The sequence below is a fragment of the Geotrypetes seraphini genome, chromosome 13 (genome assembly GCF_902459505.1).
Source record: "Geotrypetes seraphini chromosome 13, aGeoSer1.1, whole genome shotgun sequence".
Classification (NCBI taxonomy): Eukaryota; Metazoa; Chordata; class Amphibia; order Gymnophiona; family Dermophiidae; genus Geotrypetes; species Geotrypetes seraphini.
Genome location: NC_047096.1, coordinates 15,012,083 through 15,034,952, shown reverse-complemented (window position 1 = coordinate 15,034,952; position 22,870 = coordinate 15,012,083). Strand labels below are relative to the sequence as shown.

Here is a 22,870-nt window from a genome sequence, read left to right as displayed (position 1 = left end):
AAGGACAGTAAGAACAGAACAACTGCCAGTGGTCTATCATGCCCAGTAGTCCACTCACGCGGCGGCCCTCTGGTCAAAGACCAGCGTCCTAACTAAGACTAGCCCTACCTGCATACGTTCTGGTTCAGCAGGAATTTGTCTAACTTTGTCTTGAATCCCTGGAGGGTGTTTTCCCCTATGACAGACTCCTGAAGAGCGTTCCAGTTTTCCACCACTCTCTGGGTGAAGAAGAACTTCCTTACGTTCGTACGGAATCTATCCCCTTTCAGCTTCAAAGAGTGCCCTCTCGTTCTCCCTACCTTGGAGAGGGTGAACAACCTGTCCTTATCTACTAAGTCTATCCCCTTCAGTTCTTTGAATGTTTCGATCATATCCCCTCTCAATCTCCTCTGTTCGAGGGAGAAGAGGCCCAGTTTCTCTAATCTCTCACTGTACGGCAGCTCCTCCAACCCCTTAACCATCTTAGTCGCTCTGGACCCTCTCAAGTAGTACCGTGGCCTTCTTAATGTACGGCGATCAATACAGGGATAGTGAAAAGGCAGAGTCGAAGTTATCTAGTTAGTGATGATATTCAGTCCACTAATTGGCTAATTACGTGGATAAAAAGGCTGTCCTAAAATTTATCCAGTTAGCAGTCTGAATATCACCACTCATCTGGACTGGGTGCTAGTTACTGTTGAATCCCAATATTCGATGCTGGCCACTAGCGTTCAATACTGAGATTTAATTCAGTCACAGCAGCTGGCAGTTAAAAAATAAAGAATAAAAGGCAACCACTTGCCAAGACTGAATATCAGAAATCTAACAAGCAAGCAACCCTTAGTGGTTTAGGGTTTTATTTTTCCTGCCATGAAGCCAGAATTTGCTACTACTCATAGATCTTCACTCTTTCCAAACCCTCTTGTCCAGCACTTTCATCACAAGTTGAAGCTCAGAATCTGACATATATATACCTTCGAGTCAGACAAGAGTCTCTGCTTTGCAACAAATGGAACTCCCTCCCTCCTCTCCCAAGAGGCTGTGAGCATTATTTGCTTCGGCAATACCTTCAACATTAGTTAACTCAAGATGCAACAGCAGCCAAGCTTGGGATCTGAACTGGGTCTTTCATAAGGCATAGCACCAACCTTGATTTTTAAGTCTTAATTTACTAGTAATTTATGGTGTCCAAAAAGTCTCTCACAAATAATACTCTCACTCAAGAAAAGGGCTTGCTTCCAAGCAAAGCTGACAAACATGATTTCTTTTTAAAGAGCTGGAGAAATAAATTTTAGCATTCCTCAAGGGGTACCATAGCAACATTTTTGCATGTGATCCTGTTCTTACATTAATTCCTTCCCCACTGCTGTAGGGCCACTGACCCACATAGCATAATGAAGGCTTTCTTTTTCTTACTTGTGTGGACCTGCGAGTCTGTCGGGCCTGTCTGGATCGAGCTTTTCTTAGTGATTCAGCCTCCTCATCTCTCACAGGAGTCAGACAGGACCTAGGAAGCAAATCAGTAAAATAAATTCAAAACAAGCCTTTTTTTGTGCAGGCTTTAGATTCAAATGGTTAACTTCGAAAGAAACATTTTGCCATCCATGTAGAGTATTTGACTGGTATACAGGGAGGACAATTTTGAAAGAAATTTGCCCTGGTGACTATGAGGTTATCTGAATAAATTTACTGGGTTGAAAACTGTCTTCCCTCTGCAAGCAAAGAGAGAAATGAAATCTTACCTAATAATTTTTTCTCCTTTAGTACTACCAGACCAGTCCAGAACCTGTGGGTTTGTGCCCATTTACCTGCACATGAGAATCAGACTAGAAGGCTGGCTGTCTCTGTCCTATAAGGGCTCTATGCAGCCACAGTATTTCAGCAACAGAGACAGATACTTTTCCTTTCTTTCACCTTGTAAATTATCTATAATAAAAAAAAAACCCTGTGTGCACATGAGCTCTTGAAGCTTCATGAGTCCTGGCACCTTGAGGTGTGCCTCCGTGCCGAATTCGATTTTCGAACACAGAGGCAGGCCAGAACACGGAGCAACTCCCCCCTCGCCATCACTCACTGCCAGAGTGCCGCCTCACTGCTGCCGCTGATTCGGAGGGGGGGCACAGGCGCACCTGCCAGCATCTTCCCTCTTGTCTGCTCACCCACCCGCCGCTGCTCCTCTCTCGAACGGGCCGGGGACAATGGGCGGGCGGCCCGCAGACAGGAGGTTGCCGAAACGCACCAAGCTTCCCCGGGGGGGGGGGGGGAGGGAAACGGCAAACGACTGCGAGGAGGGAGTTGGAGCAGGCCGCAGAGGCTGTCGGTGCCTGCAGGCTGTGGCGGCTTCAGGCGAATGTCGGTGGAGGGCAGAGTTGTTGATGTCAGCTTCAGGCGGATGTTGGTGGAGGTAAGGGTTGCTGCTGGACAAGGGAAGAGGTGCTGATGGACGGGGCGGGGGGGGGCAAAAAAAGGAAGGGAGGCCTACTGCTGGTCAGGGGGAGTAGAAAAGAGGTGCTGCTGGACAGGGGGGGCAGGAAAAGGAAGGGAGGCCTACTGCTGGACAGGGGAACAGAAAAGAGGTACTGCTGGACAGGGGAAGAGGTGCTGATGGACAGGGAGGGCAAAAAAAGGAAGGGAGGCCTACTGCTGGACAGGGGAACAGAAAAGAGGTACTGCTGGACAGGGGAAGAGGTGCTGATGGACAGGGGGGGCAAAAAAAGGAAGGGAGGCCTACTGCTGGACAGGGGAACAGAAAAGAGGTACTGCTGGACAGGGGAGAAAGGGAGAAGGGCTGCTGCTGGATAAGGGGAGCAATGAAGGGATGGTGGTGGTGGACATAGGGGAAGAAAAAGGAAGGGAGAATGGATAGGGGGAGCAGGCAAGGGGTGGTGGTGGACAGCCGAGGAAAAAGAAAGACAGAAAGAAATACAGAAATACAGAAATAGGCTAAGGAGAGAGAAAAATAAATAAATACAGACACACACACACACATATTCTAGCACCCGTTAATGTAACGGGCTTAAAGACTAGTTATATCTATAATATGATACCAGCAAACCATGTAAGGAAATAGGATGTTGAAACAAGAAAAGGAAGTGCTGGGGTAAATCGAAGCAGACGAATGCCACCAGCTACTAAAAGCTTTACACTAGCTCCCGATTGAAAGCAGGGTGAAAGTCAAGATCATGTTGCTGACATGCAAAATCATTCATCTTTCAGAACCGCAATATCTAGCAACCAGACTACACAACCATACACCAACATACGCCCTGCAATCGAGCCAATTATACCTGCAACACTGTAGGCAGCACAACCAAGCCCGACAGCGGAACCGTGCCAGATACTAAGAGGCAGGACCTACTTTTACTGGAACAATGGTCTAATACTTGGCAACTGAGTTTTAATGCCAAAAAGTGTAAGGTGATGCACCTTGGTAGCAATAACCCCTGCAGAACATACACCCTGAATGGTGAAAACTTAACAAGAACCATCGCAGAACGAGACCTGGGTGTAATCATTAGTGAAGAGATGAAAACTGCCAATCAGGTGGAAAAAGCTTCAGCCAAGGCTAGACAAATGCTAGATTGCATCCGGAGAAGTTTTATCAGCCGTAAGCCTGAAGTCATAATGCCGTTGTACAGGTCGATGGTGAGACCTCATCAGGAGTAATGTGTTCAGTTTTGGAGGCCACATTATCAAAAGGATGTGAAAAGAATGGAGTTGGTTCAGTGTATAGCCACTAAGATGGTCTCAGGACTTAAGGATCTCCCATATGAAGAACGTCTAAGCAGGCTGCAGTTATATTCTCTTGAAGAACACAGAGAAAGGGGTGACATGATAGAGACATTCAAATATCTTTCGGGCCATATTGAGGTGGAGGAAGATATCTGCTTCTTTATGGGGCCCACAGTAACCAGAGGGCATCCACTCAAACTCAAGGGTGGGAGATTTCATGGTGACATCAGGAAATACTTCTTCACCGAAAGAGTGGTTGACCGATGGAATGGTCTTCCATGTCAGGTAGTTGAGGCCAGTAACGCACTCGACTTCAAGGGACGATGGGATAAACATGTAGGTTCGCTCCGGGGAAATGCTTAAAAAGAGGGTTCTTGTTGAGGAAGGGTTCTTGGAGTGGGTTCGCTCCGGGAAATTCTTAGAGGAAGGGTTCTTGTTGAGGGAGGGTTCTTCGATTGGGCAAACTTGTTGGGCCGACGGCCCTTTTCTGCCATCATACTCTGTTTCTATGTTAGAAATATCCTCCTTCAGAGACCTCAAATACAAAAGCATCAGGACAAGAATGTTCTCGGTGATGGCTGGAACTCCCTTCCGAAGGAATTAAAACTAGAAAAAGACACCAGAAAGTTCAAGAAAGGAATAAAGACCATGCTTTTCACAGGCCACTTTAACTAATAAAGGAACATTCAGAGGGAATAGCAACAAGGAGGAAACAGAGGGCTAATCCCCACTTGGAACACGATAGGGTGAACACAGGAAAATACACACAAAGTAGAGTATATGATAAATAAAACACAGAAAACTAGAATTATAATATATACACATAGAATAAATGAATTATGGTATAAATATGTAAGATGAATGTAGATATAGGGTAAATATAGTATTCTAAAATGCACATATATAATGTGAAGATAGTGTGTCAATACTGTATACTCAAAGGATATGTAAATGCATCAAACCAGGATGGCCAAAAGTGCCAAAACCATCAAAGAACACCATCTGAAGCTCATGTATGAATAATTATCACAGAAACATGCTAACTTTGTATTATAACACGATTACTAAAGCTCACATATCATAGCTCATGTACTGTATTGCACTGCAACACCATTATTGAAGCTCATGTATCATAACATTATTATATAAGTTTGTGAAACTGTCTGAATTGACTACCTAGTCATTATTAGCGGTATAGAAGCTTTCAATAAACAACAAACATATACACATCAGAATACAACTTGGAGGAACCTCTGAAATAGTCTGGTGAGACTTAAGAAAATTACAAGGTAAAGTTTAATTTCTCCTTCATTATCATCCTTAGCAGACCAGTCCAGATCCCAGGGTGGGAGTCTAGATTGTCTTACCTATCTACTGTGGGATGCAGCAAAGAAATCTATAAGATAGGTGAGAATCTGATATCCCTACTTGATGAGCTTTGGTCCCAAATGCTGCCACATCTAGCCTATGTCTTGCAAAGATATGGAAATAAGACCAGGTGGCTATACTACAAATGTTTACGAGATCCATTGCATTCAAGTCTGCCCAACAAATAGCTATTGTCCTTGTAGAATAAAGTTCAACTCTACTGGAGGATGCTCTCTTTTTGGAATATAAGCTATAGTCCAGTTCAGCTGTTGTCTCTTGCAAATATCTATGATGAAAAGATAGCAGAACCTTGTCCTGTGTCCCAAAAGTATAAGCTGTAGAAAGGATATCCTGCAATGGCAGAGATAGTTTTGAAGTTGTGTGCATGCAAAACTGTTCAGTAGAGTATGAGAAAATTGTAATTCTTCAAAGGATTTTATTTTTTTCCCTCTTCCACAAGTACATGTAACAAGAACTTAAGTCTTCTCTCCTTCCAACATTTAAAGACTACAGAATCAATCCCTGGCTGAAATGCTGGACTGCCTTCTGCAGATCCATTTCCAAATATCTTTTCTTGTGTATCAGAAATTATGAGTACTGTATTCTCGTGTTGCGGGAAAGCGCCTCTCTCTATTATTTTCTGATAGTAGGAATGCAAAGGCCCTATCACTTTCTCTATTGTCTGCAAAATTCCCCAGTGAAGCCTGGTGCCGAATGTAGTTTAAGTGCCTTGATTGCGATTTGAGTCTCTTTGCTTCCAATGGCCAACTGAGGATTCCACAGTCTCCTCTGCCTCAGCTTTGCAATCCCAGAGCATTCTAAATAAGTAGCTATTAATTTGTCTCCTGCTAGCTTCTTTAGGGAATATAACAATTGAAAATAATCCCGAAAAGCAACACTTCTTTATATTGAGGAACATGAGATATTAAAGCCTGAAAAAACTCCCCCTACTTTTCATTTAGGGCATATAGGTTTACAAAAGTATAAGCGTTAACCTTAAGAACCACCATCAAAATTAAATATCTACCCTCGGGATCCTTAATTATCTGTTTAATCTCTACAGTCAACCCTTTCGCAAAGAGAATACCTACTTCCCCCACCTCCTTTTCGCAGATCCTAGTACAGATGCCCAAAATGGCATAAGAAACCTAGGATCCTGGACATACGACTCTTGAGCTCGGATGAGATAGATTTCCTGCACAAATCAGACATGTGAAAATTACACCAAAAATAGTATGAGAATAAAATTTAAAAAAAGAATTGGAATAGACTAATAGGTATGTAAGTCATAAAACTAGCTAATTGAGCTATAAAGTCTATCTAGTATTAATGTCTCTAGAAGTTGAACCTCAAAAAATATTGACTATGAGATCCTAATTTACTGATTTTCCTAATATTTAGTCCTGAACTGTACATGTCATTTTTAAAAGATATTTTCATCTGTACTAAAACAATGTCACTATGTACTTTCTAGTGACTGAATGATAAAAACTAGGAATGTCAGTAAATAACCCCCATCCCCCACCCTTTTACGAATACGTGTTAGGCTTTTTTATCGCCGGCTGCAGCAGTATTAGCTCCAACGCTCATAGGAATTCTTTCTATGAGCACCGGAGCTAATACCGCCATGGCTGGCGATTAAAAAAAACCTAACCCTTCTTTTTTTTTTTAAATTCCTGTAAACCGTGTCGAGCTCCACTTCTGTGGAGATGATGCGGTATATAAACTTAAGGTTTAGTAACGCGGCTTTGTAAAAACAGTCCAAAATGGCAACTTCCAGATTGAGGGCCACTGCTCCATGCTAATATATATATATATATTTTTTTTTTTTTAGCTCATTGTCATAAATAGTACTTGAGTACAGAAGAACTATCTTGGTCTATTTTATATTTTTTATTATTTCAGACTATAACGTAAGGATGCTGTAACTCTACTATTGAATAAAATATATGAAATCTTATTACAATTCATGTTTCTACAATCAGAGACACATTAGAGAAAAATCAGCAGACATCCTGCAGGAAACCAGCTCTTCAATGTCTTCAGTTTACCAACAGAACCCGCTCTTCTTCTTGGAATCTTACTTCATTTCCCAATAAATATGTTTTACTATGTTTTGCCTGAATACAGGAATCCAAGACTCAAATCATCTAATAAAACATGGAGAAATTATAATCACCATTAATCATTTCCCCCTTCCCTTAAATTAAGCCAGATGACTAAAAAACTTTAGGGTGATGTATCGATATTTTCTAAGGACACTGTGGAATTCACATTGTATGCCCTTATACCACCATTAAACTAATTCAGTACCCTGGGAAAATATATATAAAAACAGCAAAACATGAGAGGTAGGGAGCTGGCAGAATGCAGTGCAGATGTAGAAAAGATCTAGCCAAGTCTTAAAGACAAAGGACAGTTTTACCTGTTACACCTGTGGACTCCTGTCTAGGTCGTCATTTCCTGCTGTGCCTTCTAGGAAGAAGCTCTGCAGCTAAAAAATTATCTGCTGCATTCCTGTAGGGCTAGTTTGTGCTACAAGGTCACGATGATATCCTTCTGTTGACTTCACTACATGGCTGGAGGTCAGTCCTACTACTATCAGAGCTGTGCCTTAGTTCTCCCGAGTCCCTCTCTTTACAGGGAAACAAGCACCAAAACAGGGCACTCAAAAAGATAAACCCAATAGCTAATTTGAATTCACAAGGAAACGAGCAAATCCTTTAGCCAAAATCTCAGCAACATACACCTGGCTCCATTTCTTCTCGCAAAGCTGACTTCTTGATAGCCATTGACCCCCACCTCCTCCAAATGAAATCTCGGTCTTCTGATAATACCTTCAACAATCTGACCTTTGCCAAACATGGAAAATAAAAGAGCAGACTGCATTCCTTAATCCTCCTGCCCCCACCATTGCCACAGAGCAGAGCTTTCAAAGAGAGCTGCGTTATCTGAAGCCAGATTAAATGCACATGTGGCTGACAGAGACACACATAGCAGCAAGTGATGGCTCACTTAACCATATGAAAAGTGACTGGAGACCTTAACCTATTCCTGTCCTTTGTTATGCTCCTAGATAGGCTGCACACAGAAACAACTTGCTGTCTTATCATATAGTCTACTATAGGGGTGCACAACTTCGGCCCTCGCCAGGCCAGGTTTTCAGGATTTCCCCAATGAACACGCATGAGATCACTATTCATACAATGGAAGCAGTGCAGGCAAATAGATCTCATGCAAATTCACTGGGGAAATCCTGAAAACCCGACTGGATTCGGCCCTCGAGGGACAGAGTTGTGCACCCCTGGTCTACTACATGTAAATATTTCAGTTTATGAACAGACAGCTTCACAGATATACAACACAACCATGAGGATCTAGGGTAGTGTCTCGCAAACCTTTTGAAGCTGCAGCACACTCAACTCGGGCCGCATCTGGAGGGCACGCACATCGACGCAATGACATCCGCACATGGGGCCCTGAGCTTATTACTATGCCAGCGGAGAGGGTGCGAGAGGAGGAGCGGTGTAGGCGCCAGCTGACTGCCTACAGGATGTGCCTCTCGCCACAAGAGGCATGTCCCGTAGGCAGTCAGCTGGCGCTGGAATCTCTCCTCCTCGCTGGTGTCTCGCAGCATACCTGGAATCTCATTGCGGCACAGTTTGCGATACACTGATCTAGGGTCTATGCTCAAAAGCTCACATCAGCTGAAGGGTTAGTTCCAGATTAGCATACACAGAATGCTTAAAAGGACTTGAATGTGGGTGTTATCATGTGTGCTAAAGATGGTTTCAAATTGTACTTAAATACAATCAAATGGATGTTGAGGCCAGTCGGTATTCTCTCCCTTGCTCAGACAGCAGCACGGCAATGATCTGAAGCAGATGATGGCCTTTAAAACACTGAAACTTACCACCAGCTCAGGGGCTTTTGAGGAGAGGATTTCTTGTGAATTTCTCATATTAAACTGCTAGTTTTACTCCTATATACACAAATAATCTCGGGCTACTAAACAATTGTCATAAATAGGGTTTATTGGAGTCCTGTGTAGCTATCTCATATGGGGGAAACTTGCCTCAGAGGAGTGTTGGAGAAGATGTGGGGATCGAGGTTTCTTTAATCACATGTGGTGGTTATGAAAGGTGGTTCAGAAATTTTGGTCTGCAGTAAGATTAATGAACGAATCCAAGGTGTGCTTTCTTGGGACCTACACTTTGTATTTACTGAGTTTGGGGACCTTTGAGAGACAAAGGGAGTTTATGTTGACCATATTAGCTGCAAGACTCACTCCAGCAAGACAGTGGCGCTCCACAGATGATTTGGGGCAACATGATAAGTTAACATGAATGTTAAGAGGGAAGACTGAAAAATTTGAAGAAGTACAGTAATGGCTAGGGACAGGTATTCCTTTACTACTTCTACCAATACAGTTTTGCTAATTTAACTCCTTTAAGTATGATTCTTATCTGCACTTATGCTTGAACAACTAGGAATCTTATTTGTTTCCCCTTTTGTAAGCAGTGATTAAGGGAAATCTTTGTTGTTTTCTTTTCCCCATCTCTCCCCTTGTACCTCCAATCTATTGTGTATTCTCTCCAATCTATTATATATTCTCTCCCCATGTATCTCCAATCTATTATGTAATTTATCTCTTCAAGCACTCTGTAATTCGCTGATTGTCCAGCCTTCTTTCCATGTGAACCGCCTAGAAGTCTTTTGACAATGGCGGTATAGAAAAATAAAGTATTATTATATTACTAGTCTTTAAGCCTGTTACATTAATAATAATAATAATAATAATAATAACAGCTTATATACCGCAATACCGTGAAGTTCTATGCGGTTTACAAAAGATTAAGCAAAGGTACAAATTGACTGACTTCAAGAGGGGAAGAAGAAAGAGAAGTAATTAGATAGGAAATTCATTGTTGAGGAGAAAAGTGATCAAAAGGACAGTAGGTCGCTATTGAGAGGAAAGAGATAAGTGGATCAGTTGTCAAGATGTTTTAGGAACAGGTGTGTTTTTAGACGTTTCCTAAATTCCTCATAAGTAGAGGGCGAAAGTAATTGTTCTAGGTCTTTACCCCATGATGCTGCTTGGTGTGAGAGAAGGAATTCATGGTGTTTTTTCAGTTTGCAACCTCTCACTGGGGGGAAACGAAGTTGGAATGTGAACTTCTCTTGTGTCTGTTGGTTGAGAAGGAGAAAAGGTCAGTAATGTATTTGGGGGCAAGTCCTTGTAATGCTTTAAAGCAGAAACAGGCAAATTTGAACTTTACGCGTGCCTTCATCGGCAGCCAATGTAGCTGCCAGTAGTAGGGTGTCACGTGGTCAAATTTTTTTTAGTCCAAAGATTAGTCTGACTGCCGCATTCTGCAACAGTTGTAGGCGTCGCATATTTTTTTGGGAAATTGCCAAATAGGCGATGTTACAGTAGTCAAGCAGGCTTAGTACGAGGGATTGGACTAGGATTCTAAAAACCGATGTAACAAAATAAGTTTTAAGGGATCTGAGTTTCCAGAGAGTGAAAAATCCCTTTCTGATTAAGGAATCTACTTGGTCTTTCATGGTTAGGCATTGATCCAGAGTTACACCTAGTATCTTTATGGAGGGCTGGATAGGGTAACTAAGGTTATTAACGGGTGCTCGAGCAGATGTCTGTATGTCTGGGTTTTTTTCTTTGTCTCTCTCACCTTGGACGCCGCCTGTCTGTCATTCGTTCTGTCTGTGTCTCTCCCTGGCCCCCCCCTGCCTACCTGTATTTCTCTATTGCGCCATGCCTGCCTGTCTCTCCGTGGCCCCCTTCTGTCTCCCCCCCCTCCCAGAGCAAAGCATGATTGTTTTGTGCCCCCCAGCACACTCCTCTCCCCCAGCAGCCCCCTTTCCCTCTCCCCTTGTTGTGCCATGTTCACATATGAATTTATAGACTCCTGAGGCAGGCCTGATGGCCGAAACATGTACATGTCGAGACATTGAGTTGTTGAATGTGCCATTTTGATGTTTGAACAATAAAGATCTTCATATTACCAGACGAATTGGAGGACACTTTTTTAGTGCACATCATTCTTATTTGGACAATTCCATTCTGGTTTTTGCATGTTTCTTTAGATAGAGCCATTTTTGGGTCCCTGGGGAATCAGAAATTACATAAGTTTCTTTTGACGAGTATGCAGTATACTGTATGTCTTTGTTGGGCTAACTGCATTCATACTAACTAAATAAGGGGAATTTTGTTTATTATTTAAGAGAGTGGTGCTTATACTATTCTACATCCATCGCAAATTGGGCTTTAGATTACAGCACAGAGCAGAAACAATCATAATGTCCTTACTATGTGAGTTTCACAGTACATTAGACAGTGGACAGATTGCCTGGGACTGTCTGCCAAGTCTCTTCCCTGAAGAAGCCCTTTCTGGAAACGCCAATCGCTCCTCCTAAACTTACTTGCTCCACTTCATCACTGACGCTGAAACCGTGGATTGAAGACAAAGTTTTATTTTATTTTTCTTTCCAGCTTATGATTTATCTTTAATCTTATCTATTGTTTTGCCTTTTGTCTTTGTTTTGTTCTATTTCTATCATTTAAATTTCTCCAGAATTCTACTGTTCAACGGCTCCCCCTTCTGCTTCTATTCCTTTCTCTCCTCTCTTCTACCTTCCAAAGTATTTAGATCAATGCTGTCTTGTTAAAATGTTTATTTTATTTTTATTTTTCCTCCAACTCTACTTTTCACTTCTCTATTACCCTCCAGGTACTTTAGTTAGATTGTGAGCCTTCGGGACAGTAAGGGAATTTTTCAAGTACCTTTCTTATTTCTAATCTTAATGTATATTTTCTGTAAACCACTTAGAACCTAACGGATGTAGCGGTATATAAGAAATAAATTACATTACATTACATTGCACTCTTGGTCTCATTAGATCTGCAGCTTTTGATCTGGTAAATCATTCTTTTAAAAAATTATTTAAATTCTATTTAAAATATTTACAAGACACTTATGTAATAAAAATTCAGTGAGAAAGCATATTAGGAAAAATGGAACACAAAGAAAAAAAAAAAAAAGCCTCTACACTTATTTAGTCCACAACTGAACCTACCTTATATCTTCAGTTGGGGGGGGAGGGGGGATGGTCTGAAGAATCTTGGCATGAAATGTCTTGTGTAGAGAATGACACAGTGACTGTTACCTATGGGTAACCCGCTGAAATGGGGGAAAAAATTAAACTGGTTGCTGCAGGTATGGGGACAAGGCCATTTAGGTTCATAGACAAAATTGTGCGAGACAACTGAGCGCAAGGTTGACGGCGCGCCGAAGAAAAGCACTATTTTAAAGGGCTCCGACGGGGGGTGTTGGTGGGAAACCCACCTACTTTACTTAACAGACATCGCGCTGGCGTTGGGGGGGGTTTGGGGGATTGTAACCCCCCTCATTATACTTGAAACCGAACTTTTTGCCTGTTTTTTTAGGGAAAAAGTTCAGTTTTAAGTATAATGTGGGGGGTTAGAACCCTCCAAACCCCCCACAACGCCAGCACGATGTCTGTTAAGTAAAGTGGGGGGGGGTTCCCCCCCCACACCCCGTCGGAGCCCTTTAAAATAGTGCTTTTCTTCGGCGCGCCGTCAACCTTGAGCTCAGTTGTCTGTGCTCAGTTGTCGGCACGCCGTTGTCTCACGTAATTTAGTCCCGTCACTGGCCATTTACTGCCCCATGGAGTGGTGAATGGCCTGGTCCTTGCAGTAAAGGATCTGTCGCATGTTGCCTCCCTTCCCACCTCTCTGGGTCAGCATCCCCCCTCGCGATCGCAGGTACAATAGCAGCCCCCCCCCCCTCACAAGTCCAGCAGCTAACCTCCCTCTCTATCGCAGATCAAACAGTATCCCATCCTTGCACCTAACGCGTTCATCGCTGGTGCCGGGGATTCCGTTTATAAACAGGCCCCCCTCCACCGAAGCTGACCCGGAAGGCTTCCCTCCGAGGTCAGAGCCACCATCCCAGGCGCTGCTCACCCTCGTTACGCCATTGAACTTACGCTTGTAATGTAGGCCAGGACTTTAAAGGCTTATATTATCGGTACCCAAGACCTTTAGAGAATTGCGCCTAGCAGCGCTTTAATCTTTCTCTACTCCTAAATAACCTACTTTGGTGTTAGGCAACATTCGATAGATGTCAGGTGTACATGAGATTCACCTATTTATTTAGGTTCCTGTTACAGAATTTTACCCTAAGTGTCTTATGTGGGTCCAAGCTGAATATCAGTTAGGATCTACATAAGCTCCAGCAGCTAGGGCACTGTGAATTAGTCCTGGATAAATAGTGCCGCTGCCCAGATATGGCCCAGTGTTGAATATCTAAGACAAATTTATCTGGCAACATTAAGCTTTTAAAAAAACAAACACTGCCAGCTGAATGTCAGAAGGTGTCCACCTTTAGTTTACACACTAGGCCTAAAGATAGTGGTAGCAATAGTGCAAAATCTTCAGTAGAAAATAACATCTCTGGTACAGCAAAGGCATGTTGAACTTATTCAGGATATAAATTATAGAAACTAATTAAAAATGGTTATGTGTATCTCATTTTTATCATCAGGAATCATGTACTGCTACTATAATGCTATGGACTCTGCATATGAATATAAATGATATGCAAAGAGAGTTCACCAAAAATATGGAACAGAGAGCAAAAATGTCAAAAGGAAGCCCTCTTTGGCATAAAGGAAGTACTAAGGCAAGCATTAGCCTAAATTTGAGATTCAGATCATATTCTCAACTAACCTAATACTCCCTATCAGCTCAGATTAGCGGTTTTGGAAATAAATTTCTTTTGACTGTTTTTCTCCTTGAAAGAATAAGCAAAGGAAACTGGGAAAGAAACTACAGTAATATATTTCATAGCCTCCAGGACCCAAAACAGAGATCTCAATTGAGTTTTTCTGGCTATACCAAAGAGTGGTTGCAGTTGCCCATCATCTTCCTTTGTTGATCTAATATTAGTGTAGGTAAGAGGAGTGTTCAAATAATTTATCTACCTCAGTAGGAAAGAAAAGTGGTTTTTTTTAAATTTTTTTTCTTTTTCAATATAGTCCTCTGAAAGTGCCATACACGTCATCCACTTTTCTTGCATTGACTTTAATCCCTTTGTCAAACAGAATAATACTTCTGTTTGACCTTCAAACCAAGGCATCACAGTTTCCTTGACATCTTCAATACTTGAAAACCGCTGTCCACAGAGAGATTTCTTCAAAACTCAGAATAGGAAATAATTTGAGGAAGCCAGGTCAGGACTGTAGGGTGGATGGTTCAGCTGCTGAAATCCACATTCTCGGATGGCAGCAAGTGATTGTCATGACATGTGCACCAGCACAATGTCATGAAGAAGTAGCACACCTACTGCGGGTTTTTCTCGTCTTTTCACCTTGACTGACTCCCGCAAAGCGATCATTGTGTTGGCATAACTCTCCCCAGATATGGTGGTCTTGTGTGGCATGAACTCCAGAAGCAAAAGTTCTTCATCATCCCAGAAGACAGTTGCCATAACTTTAACTGCAGATTTTTCGGGCTTGAACTTTATTGGTGTGGGGGGATGACTTGTGCTTCCACTGCATTCACTCCATTTTAGACTCGGGATCTCTGTGATAGACCTGTCTTATCTCCAGTCACCAAATGATGAAAAAAAATTAACTTGGTCTTCATGGACCAAGTTCTGACAGCACTGTGGCCTTCTGACATGGTGTCAGCATTCTTGGAACTCGTTTTGCACTAACCTTGGACATGCCCAACTTTCCATGAATTATTTTCCAAACTGTACCTGCCCATTTGTCTGTGTGACAAAATTAAATCCTCAACTTTCTTGCACATTTCTGTGGAAGTTGATTTCACAGGCTGTCCAGTGTGAGAGTCAAGAATCATTTCAATGAACTCTCTATCACATTTAAACTGCTTGCTCCAAAATGTTACTTTGTTCGATGATAGGGAAGACTCACCATAAAGTGCAGTCATGCATTCATGGATCGCCTTTGGCTTTTTCCCTTCTTTTTTGAGAACTTTTATCACTGAATGATACTTCAGATCTAGCAGTTTTTAAACTTGATTTGCACGAGGACTCTCCTGACATTCTGTCTCTTGGAATGTTAGACTTGCACTGAGCCACAACTGTGCATGAATAACCTTGAGACATGTCACAATATGTATAGACTTGTTTCACCATGCTTGCTACTTTCTTTCATACTCAGGTAGATAAACTATTGAACACCCTTCACATGCGTTTATGTTATTGTTGCTTGGGAGGACTTAGAGCTTTGAAAAAAAATTCCAGAAATTGACAGCTGCCTTTAAGACCTAAAACCAGCATATCCCACTATGCCACCAGTCAACATTGCAAATCTGGTTTTAAAAAAAACAACAACAAAAAAAACAACTTACCTTGACTTTAAGAGCATTAAGGTGCACCAAGTTCAACTACACAACCAGTAGAATCATTGGTAAAGCATTGCCAAAAGGGCTTTACTAAGGCAGAGATGTCAAGATTGCAACTGGTTTTCAAGATATCTTTAATGAATAGGACTGCAATTTGACATATGTGAACTATAACATGGTGACGGGACTAAATCGCGCGAGACAACGGCGCGCTGACAACTGAGCGCAGACAACTGAGCACAAGGTTGACGGCGCGCCGAAGAAAAGCACTATTTTAAAGGGCTCCGACGGTGGGTGTGGGGGGGAACCTCCCCACTTTACTTAACAGACATTGCGCTGGCGTTGTGGGGGGTTGTAACCCCCCACATTATACTTAAAACTGAACTTTTTCCCTAAAAAACAGGCAAAAAGTTTGGTTTCAAGTATAATGAGGGGGGTTACAACCCCCCAAACCCCCCACAACGCCAGCACGATTTCTATTAAGTAAAATGGGAGGGTTCCCCACCAACACCCCCGTCAGAACCCTTTAAAATAGTGCTTTTCTTCGGCGCGCCGCCAACTTTGCGCTCAGTTGTCGGCGCGCCGTTGTCTTGCGCAATTTTGTCTATGAACCCTATAACATGCCTGCTTCTTGAAAGCTTAAGTAGTAATAGAACTCACCTTGAGCAGACTGTTTTGGAAAGATGGTATATAAAAAGATGATACGTAAAATTTTAACTGAACTCACCTTCGCCTCTCTCTTAGTTCAGGACCAGGGGTCTCTTGACCAGGGGTCACGGAGATATTGGCCGACGTAACACAGTTACTGGTAGTTCCAGGAAGAGGATGATTGGAAATTACCCCTAATGGACTGCTAACAGGGACAATCTCTATGCTTCTTTCTGCAGTATAATCTGTTGGCATTCTATGTGAGGCTCTGAAAAGTGAATTCATAAGGACAGAGAGGTGAAAATTCCTGCCAGAGTCAAAACTTAATTTTAAGAAAAGATGATTTAGGAACAGAGTTGAAAACATCTGTTTTTCAGCAAGCCTTTGGAGGCAGTTGTCTAATTTCTTTGGTTTTTAATCTAGTATAATAGTTTGATTTCTATTCTGATTTTGGTGTCCTTTCCTACTTTGTGGTATAGAAAGTTTTAAATAAACATAAACAAACCATGACTCCTAAAGAATTTGTTAGCAAGAGACTTTTAAGATGCAGTTTTTCAATACATGGCTGGGAGCCATTCCTGTGGTGAGATCTCAGGACTGGAATAAATTGCCACAGGGACTGAGATTGATCTCGATAGTGAATGCATTTAAGAAACAGTTAAAGGCATATATATTCAGTCAGGCCTTTTCATGATTTGTTAAAATGCTGAGCTTAATTTTGTGTTTGGGATTTGTGTTTTAGAGTTGGATGTACATTATGTTATATTGCAATCCGCTTAGGAATATAGGCAGAATATACTGCAAATGCATTACATAAATAAATAAATTTATCTGGCATTACATAGCAAAATTAGTCAGTGATTATTGTTTGGGCCAAAAACTGCAACTCCAGATATTCAGGAGTTATAAATTAGCTGTTGGAAGACCAGAGAGTGAAATTGCTTACCTCTAGCAGGGGTTCTCCGTAGACAGCAGTGGAATGCAGCTACACTTGTTGGTAAACTCCTTAGACTGATCCTGTGTGTTGGTGCTCTCTCCTAGTAATAGTAAGCTTTTGGCTTACAAGGCATGTGTAAGGATTCCCATCTTCAAAGGCTCTTTCCCTCGACAGCTCAGTTGGTCTCTAGCTGAAAAAATAGATATTCCAGTGGGGATAGTGGAACGGGAAGTATGGCTGCATTCCCCTGCTGTCTGCAAACCCCCATTACAGGTAAGCACTTTGATTTCTCTGGAGACAAGCAGGGCAGATGCAGGCACACTTGATGGTGAGTCCCTAGCTACTATCTATATTAGGGTGGAGGTGACAGATCAAGGAGTAAAGAGGTTATGTAGGGTGGACTGTCCAAAATGAATGCCTTATGCTGTGCTCTGGACCAAACAGTAATGCTTACTAAAAGTGTGAACTGAGGACCAGGTTAGGTTGCAGCTTTGCATATATCCTGTATCGGGATTGATCTGAAGAAGCTGTTGCACATAATCTGACCGATTCAGTCAAGATGCAGTTAACATGCTTTAGTGTAACAAAATTCGATACAATGGGAAATACATTGCCATATGGAGATGGTTCGCTTTGAGGTTGGTAGTCCCGGATTGGCTGTGTTGTAGGTGATGAAAAGTTGATTGGTTTGACGTAGGTCGTATCTCTGAGATGAAAAAGGAGTGCTGTCCTGCAATCTAGGGTACAGAGACATTGCTCTGCTGGAGAAATATGAGGAAGAGGGAAGAAGGATAGTAAAATTATGGCTTGATTAAGGTGGAAATTTGAAGCCAGCTTAGGTAGGAATTTCAAATGCATGTGCAATTGGACTCAGGGAAGAATTGAGCATAAGGATAGTAGGTTACTAGTACCTGGAATTTGCTTACTCCTCTAGTTGCTGTGAGAAAAGCTGTGTTTCATGTGAGGTATGTGAAAGAGGTTAAGTCCAGTGGTTCAAATGGAACATTCATGAGCTGATCCAAGAAAATGCTGAGATCCCATGGTGGTGGCAGGTCACAAAGAGGAGACCGGAGATTAGGCCTCTTAGGAAGCGTGCCATGAGGGGTTGCTGAAAGATTGGTTTCCCATCCACTGAGTCATGACAGGCAGATATCATGGATTAATGAAGGGGCACCAAAGTGGTCTTGAGGCCTGAATTCAGTAAGTGGAGGAGATAAATCAGTATGAATAGGACTGGACACCTGAAGGGGTCCTGCCGTTGGGATGTCATTCAATGAGTGAAAAGTATCCATTTAGATTGATAGAATTTCTTGGTAGAGGGTCGTCTGGTGGCAAGGAGAACAGTCTTGGTCCTTTCAATTTCCACACAGTTAGGTTGAGTTGGGGTGAAGAACTTGACTGTTCCATTGTGTGAGAAAGGAATGATGAGTTCTGAGAGGAATTGGCAGAGCATCAAGATGATCCAGAAGTGAGTACCAGATTTGTCTATGCCATTGAGGAGTAACCAGGATGAGATATATGGAGTCCCTGATGACTTTTTAAAGGACCCTGGAGAGGTGTACATGAGATTCTCTGGCCAAGAGATGGAAAAGGCATCCCATGCTATGGCTGGATGCACTAGTCGGAGTGAACAAAACTGCAGGCACTTTGCATTGTCTGGTGAGGCAAAGAGGTCTATGACTGCAGTGATGCACAGTCAAAACAACCACAGAAGTATTTGTGGTGTCGAGAGACCATTCGTGAGGATTTAGCTTGCAGCTGAGTGAATCAACTATCACATTCAAGTGGCCTGGAATGTACACTGCCTATAGATCCAATTGTAGGGACAGGGCAAAGCGCCAAAGGATCCTGAACTCCTCTGCTTGTTGATATAGAACATTGTTACCTGGTTGTCTGTTTGTATGACAATATATTACTAACATTTGGTCTGTTCCTCTATAAGAACATAAGAATTGCCGCTGCTGGGTCAGACCAGTTGTCCATCGTGCCCAGCGGTCCGCTCCCGCGGCGGCCCTTAGGTCAAAGACCAGTGCCCTAACTGAGACCAGCCTTACCTGCGTACGTTCTGGTTCAGCAGGAACTTGTCTAACTTTGTCTTGAATCCCTGGAGGGTGTTTTCCCCTATTAACAGCCTCCGAAAGAGCGTTCCAGTTTTCTACCACTCTCTGGGTGAAGAAGAATTTCCTTATGTTTGTACGGAATCTATCCCCTTTTAACTTTAGAGAGTGCCCTTTCGTTCTCTCTACCTTGGAGAGGGTGAACAACCTGTCTTTATCTACTCCCTTCAACCTGTCTTTATCTATTCCCTTCATTATCTTGAATGTTTCAATCATGTCTCCTCTTTTCAAGGGAGAAGAGGCCCATTCTCTAATCTCTCACTGTACAGCAACTCCTTCACCCCCTTAACCATTTTAGTCGATCTTCTCTGGACCCTTTCCAGTAGTACTGTGTCCTTCTTCATGTACGGTGACCAGTGCTGGATGAAGTATTCCAGGTGGGGGCGTACCATGGCCCGGTACAGTGGCATGATAACCTTCTCCGATCTGTTCATGATCTCCTTCTTAATCATTCCTAGCATTTTGTTCACCCTTTTCGCCGCTGCCGCACATTGCGCAGACGGCTTCATTGACTTGTCAACCAATACTCCCAAGTCTCTTTCCTGGGGGGGTCTCTCCGAGTTCAGCATCGAACATCCTGTATTCGTGTATAAGATTTTTGTTACCGACATGCATCACCATACACTTATCTACGTTAAACCTCATTTTCCATGTCGCGGCCCATTTCTCGAGCGTGTTTATGTCATGTTGAAGGTCTTCGCAATCCTTCTGTGTCTTCACTGCTCGGAATAAACTTGTATCGTCTGCAAATTTAATCACCATGCTTGTCGTAGCAATTTCCATGTCGTTTATAAATATGTTGAAGAGCACGGGTCCAAGCACCGAACTCTGCGGCACTCCACTCGTGACACTTTTCCAGTCTGAGTATTGACCATTTACCCCCACTCTCTGTTTCCTATCCGCCAACCAGTTTTTTATCCACGTATTTCACCCTCGAGTCCATGGCTCGCAATTTTTCGAAGTAGTCGTTCATGCAGGACCTTGTTGAACGCCTTCTGAAAACCAGATATACAATATCGACCAGGTCACCCTTGTCTATCTGCCTGTTTACTCCCTCGAAGTGCAGCAAGTTCGTCAAGCAAGATCTTCCTTTGCTGAAGCCGTGCTAGTATGATATTAGGCATCATACATCCCCCAACCCTGACAAGGAAGGGACTGTACACCTTTTGGAGGTAGGTGGTACTGATGGCCTTGAAGGTGATTTTGAAACACTGACTCTCCTCTTGAGCCACCATATTGCAACAATAGAGGTCCTATAAGATAAATGTCAACACTGAAAGGTGAAAAATTTCTAATTGGGACTCTTTACAGGGCAAACAATTTCAAGCAAGTTGGGAACCTTTTTGGATGACTTTAACTAGCACGATAAAGAGCAGAATATTAAATTGTTAATATAGAATGCAAGAACCTTTGGATTAATGGATATGGAAATATTGTAAATGGGGATGAAGCAGGGTAATAATAATAATAACAGTTTATATACCGCAATACCGTTAAGTTCTATGCGGTTTACAGAAGATTAGTGGAGTACAAGTTGAGTTGACGTACAAGTTGAGTTAACTTAAGGGATGTGGGAACAATAGGGAGAAAGGGCAAGAGAGGGGAAGGAGGGAAGTGGGTCAGCTGTCTAGGTATTTCAGGAATAGGTGAGTTTTGAGGCGTTTCCTGAATACCTTATAAGTGGTGGGCAATAGGAGTTGTTCTAGATCTTTACCCCATAGAGCAGCCTGATGTGAGAGAAGATGCTCATGGTGTTTTTTTAGTTTGCATCCTCTAACCGGGGGAGAAACGAAGTGCGAGTGGGAGCTTCTCTTGCGTTTGTTGGCTGAGAAGGAGAATAGGTCAGTGATGTATTTAGGGGTTAGACCGTAGAAAACTTTAAAACAGAGGCAGGCAAACTTAAACTTTACACGAGCTTCCATCGGCAGCCAGTGTAGCTGTTTGAAGTATGGCGTCAAGGGTATAAAGTTATGTTCTTATTGAAAAATGTGTGTGTACTGTAGATGTTTGTGAAATTGAGCTACTAGTTTACTTTATCTTCAAAGTAAAACAAACTATTTGTTGGTTAAGGCATATTGTACAGTTGTATGTACTATGGTGCACAATAAAAGATTTTCAAATAAAGGGTGTCTTGTTTTTTTTTTTTTTTAAGAGGATCCTGTAATTAGAAGGTTTTTGGTTTTTTTTAAATGTGTATGAGAGAGAGAGGGAAGAATTTCGACCTTTCAGGAGAAGCTGAAGAAAAAACTGAGCTACTGAGGGTGAATCCTTACACATGAGAACATAAGAATTGCCCTGCTAGGTCAGACCAGTGGTCCATCATGCCCAGCAGTCCACTCATGAGGCGGCCTTTCGGTCAAAGACTAGCGCCCTAACTGAGACTAGCCCTACCAGCGCACGTTCTTGTTCAGCAGGAATTTATCTAACTTTGTCTTGAATCCTTGGAGGGTGTTTTCCCCTATGACAGACTCCGGAAAAGTGTTCCAGTTTTCTACCACTCTCTGGGTGAAGAAGAACTTCCTTCCGTTTGTACGAAATCTATCCCCTTTCAACTTTAGAGAGTGCCCTCGTTCTTTCTACCTTGGAGAGGGTGAACAACCTGTCTTTATCTACTAAGTCTATCCCCTTCAGTACCTTGAATGTTTCGATCATGTCCCCTCTCAATCTCCTCTGTTCGAGGGAGAAGAGGCCCAGTTTCTCTAATCTTTCGCTGTACGGCAGTTCCTTCAACCCCTTAACCATCTTAGTCGCTCTTCTCTGGATCCTTTCGAGTAGTACCGTGTCCTTTTTCATGTACGGCAACCAGTGCTGTACTCCAGGTGAGGGCACCATGGCCCGGTACAGGGCATGATAACCTTCTCCGATCTGTTCATGATCCCCTTATTTATCATTCCTAGCTTTCTGTTCGCCCATTTCGCCGCCGCCGCCGCACATTGCATAGACGGCTTCATCGACTTGTCGATCAGAACTCCCAAGTCCCTTTCCTGGGAGTTCTCTCCAAGTACCGCCCTGGACATCATGTCAAAAGCTTACTATTGCTAGGGGAGAGCACTGACACACAGGATCAGTCTGAGGACTTCACCACTTGCATCTCCCCTGCTGGTCTCTAGTGAACATTACCTCTAATATCCAAGCTATTTTTTTTTTTTTTAATTATATAGATAATGTGAAACCTTTAATTCACTAAGGTGTGCAAAGGATTAATGTGCATTAATTGCTATGCAACCCAAAGGTCTACAATAGGCTGTGCAGCATTTAGTGCACACTAAATCTGTTACTGTATCTCAATACAAGGACTCCTAAATGGCGCAATACTATCTTTAGAAATGCGGACCAGTTTAAGAGAGAAGGGAGGGTAGGCCAAAAAATTGTCCATGTAGTGATATCATCCAGCCACTTTATAGGTACATTATATATTTAGTTTAGGCTTGTTAAATTGCAGATAGATCAATGAGACAGAGATCTAGTCAAATAAATAAATATATTATATGGCAAAACAAAAGTAGCACTAAAAATCCCTATACCCTTGAAAAAAGATGAAATGAAAGCATTCAAATCTTAAGTGTTCATAATACACAAGAAATTACCTTCAGAGGAAGGAGAAATTATGTCTTACCTGATCATTTTTTTTCCCCATTAGTCCTTCACCCTATTCCAGACCAGTGGGATTAGTTA

The 22,870-nt window shown here is 42.4% G+C and overlaps 1 protein-coding gene across 13 annotated transcripts in view; it reads right to left on the bottom strand.

Moving 5' to 3' along the window:
• Nucleotides 1-22,870, bottom strand: part of PPP1R12B (protein phosphatase 1 regulatory subunit 12B) — a 195,620-nt gene that overhangs the window by 106,547 nt on the left and 66,203 nt on the right. For 11 of the 13 annotated variants that reach the window (XM_033917689.1, XM_033917692.1, XM_033917688.1 and 8 more), the window contains 2 exons: nt 16,221-16,409; nt 1,396-1,486 (listed from right to left, as the gene is read on the bottom strand). In XM_033917689.1, coding sequence (XP_033773580.1) covers nt 1,396-1,486; nt 16,221-16,409 — 280 coding nt within the window. Of the gene's footprint in view, nt 1-1,395; nt 1,487-16,220; nt 16,410-22,870 lie in introns of those variants that run through there. The other 2 variants (XM_033917694.1, XR_004536731.1) reach the window with 2 other exon arrangements.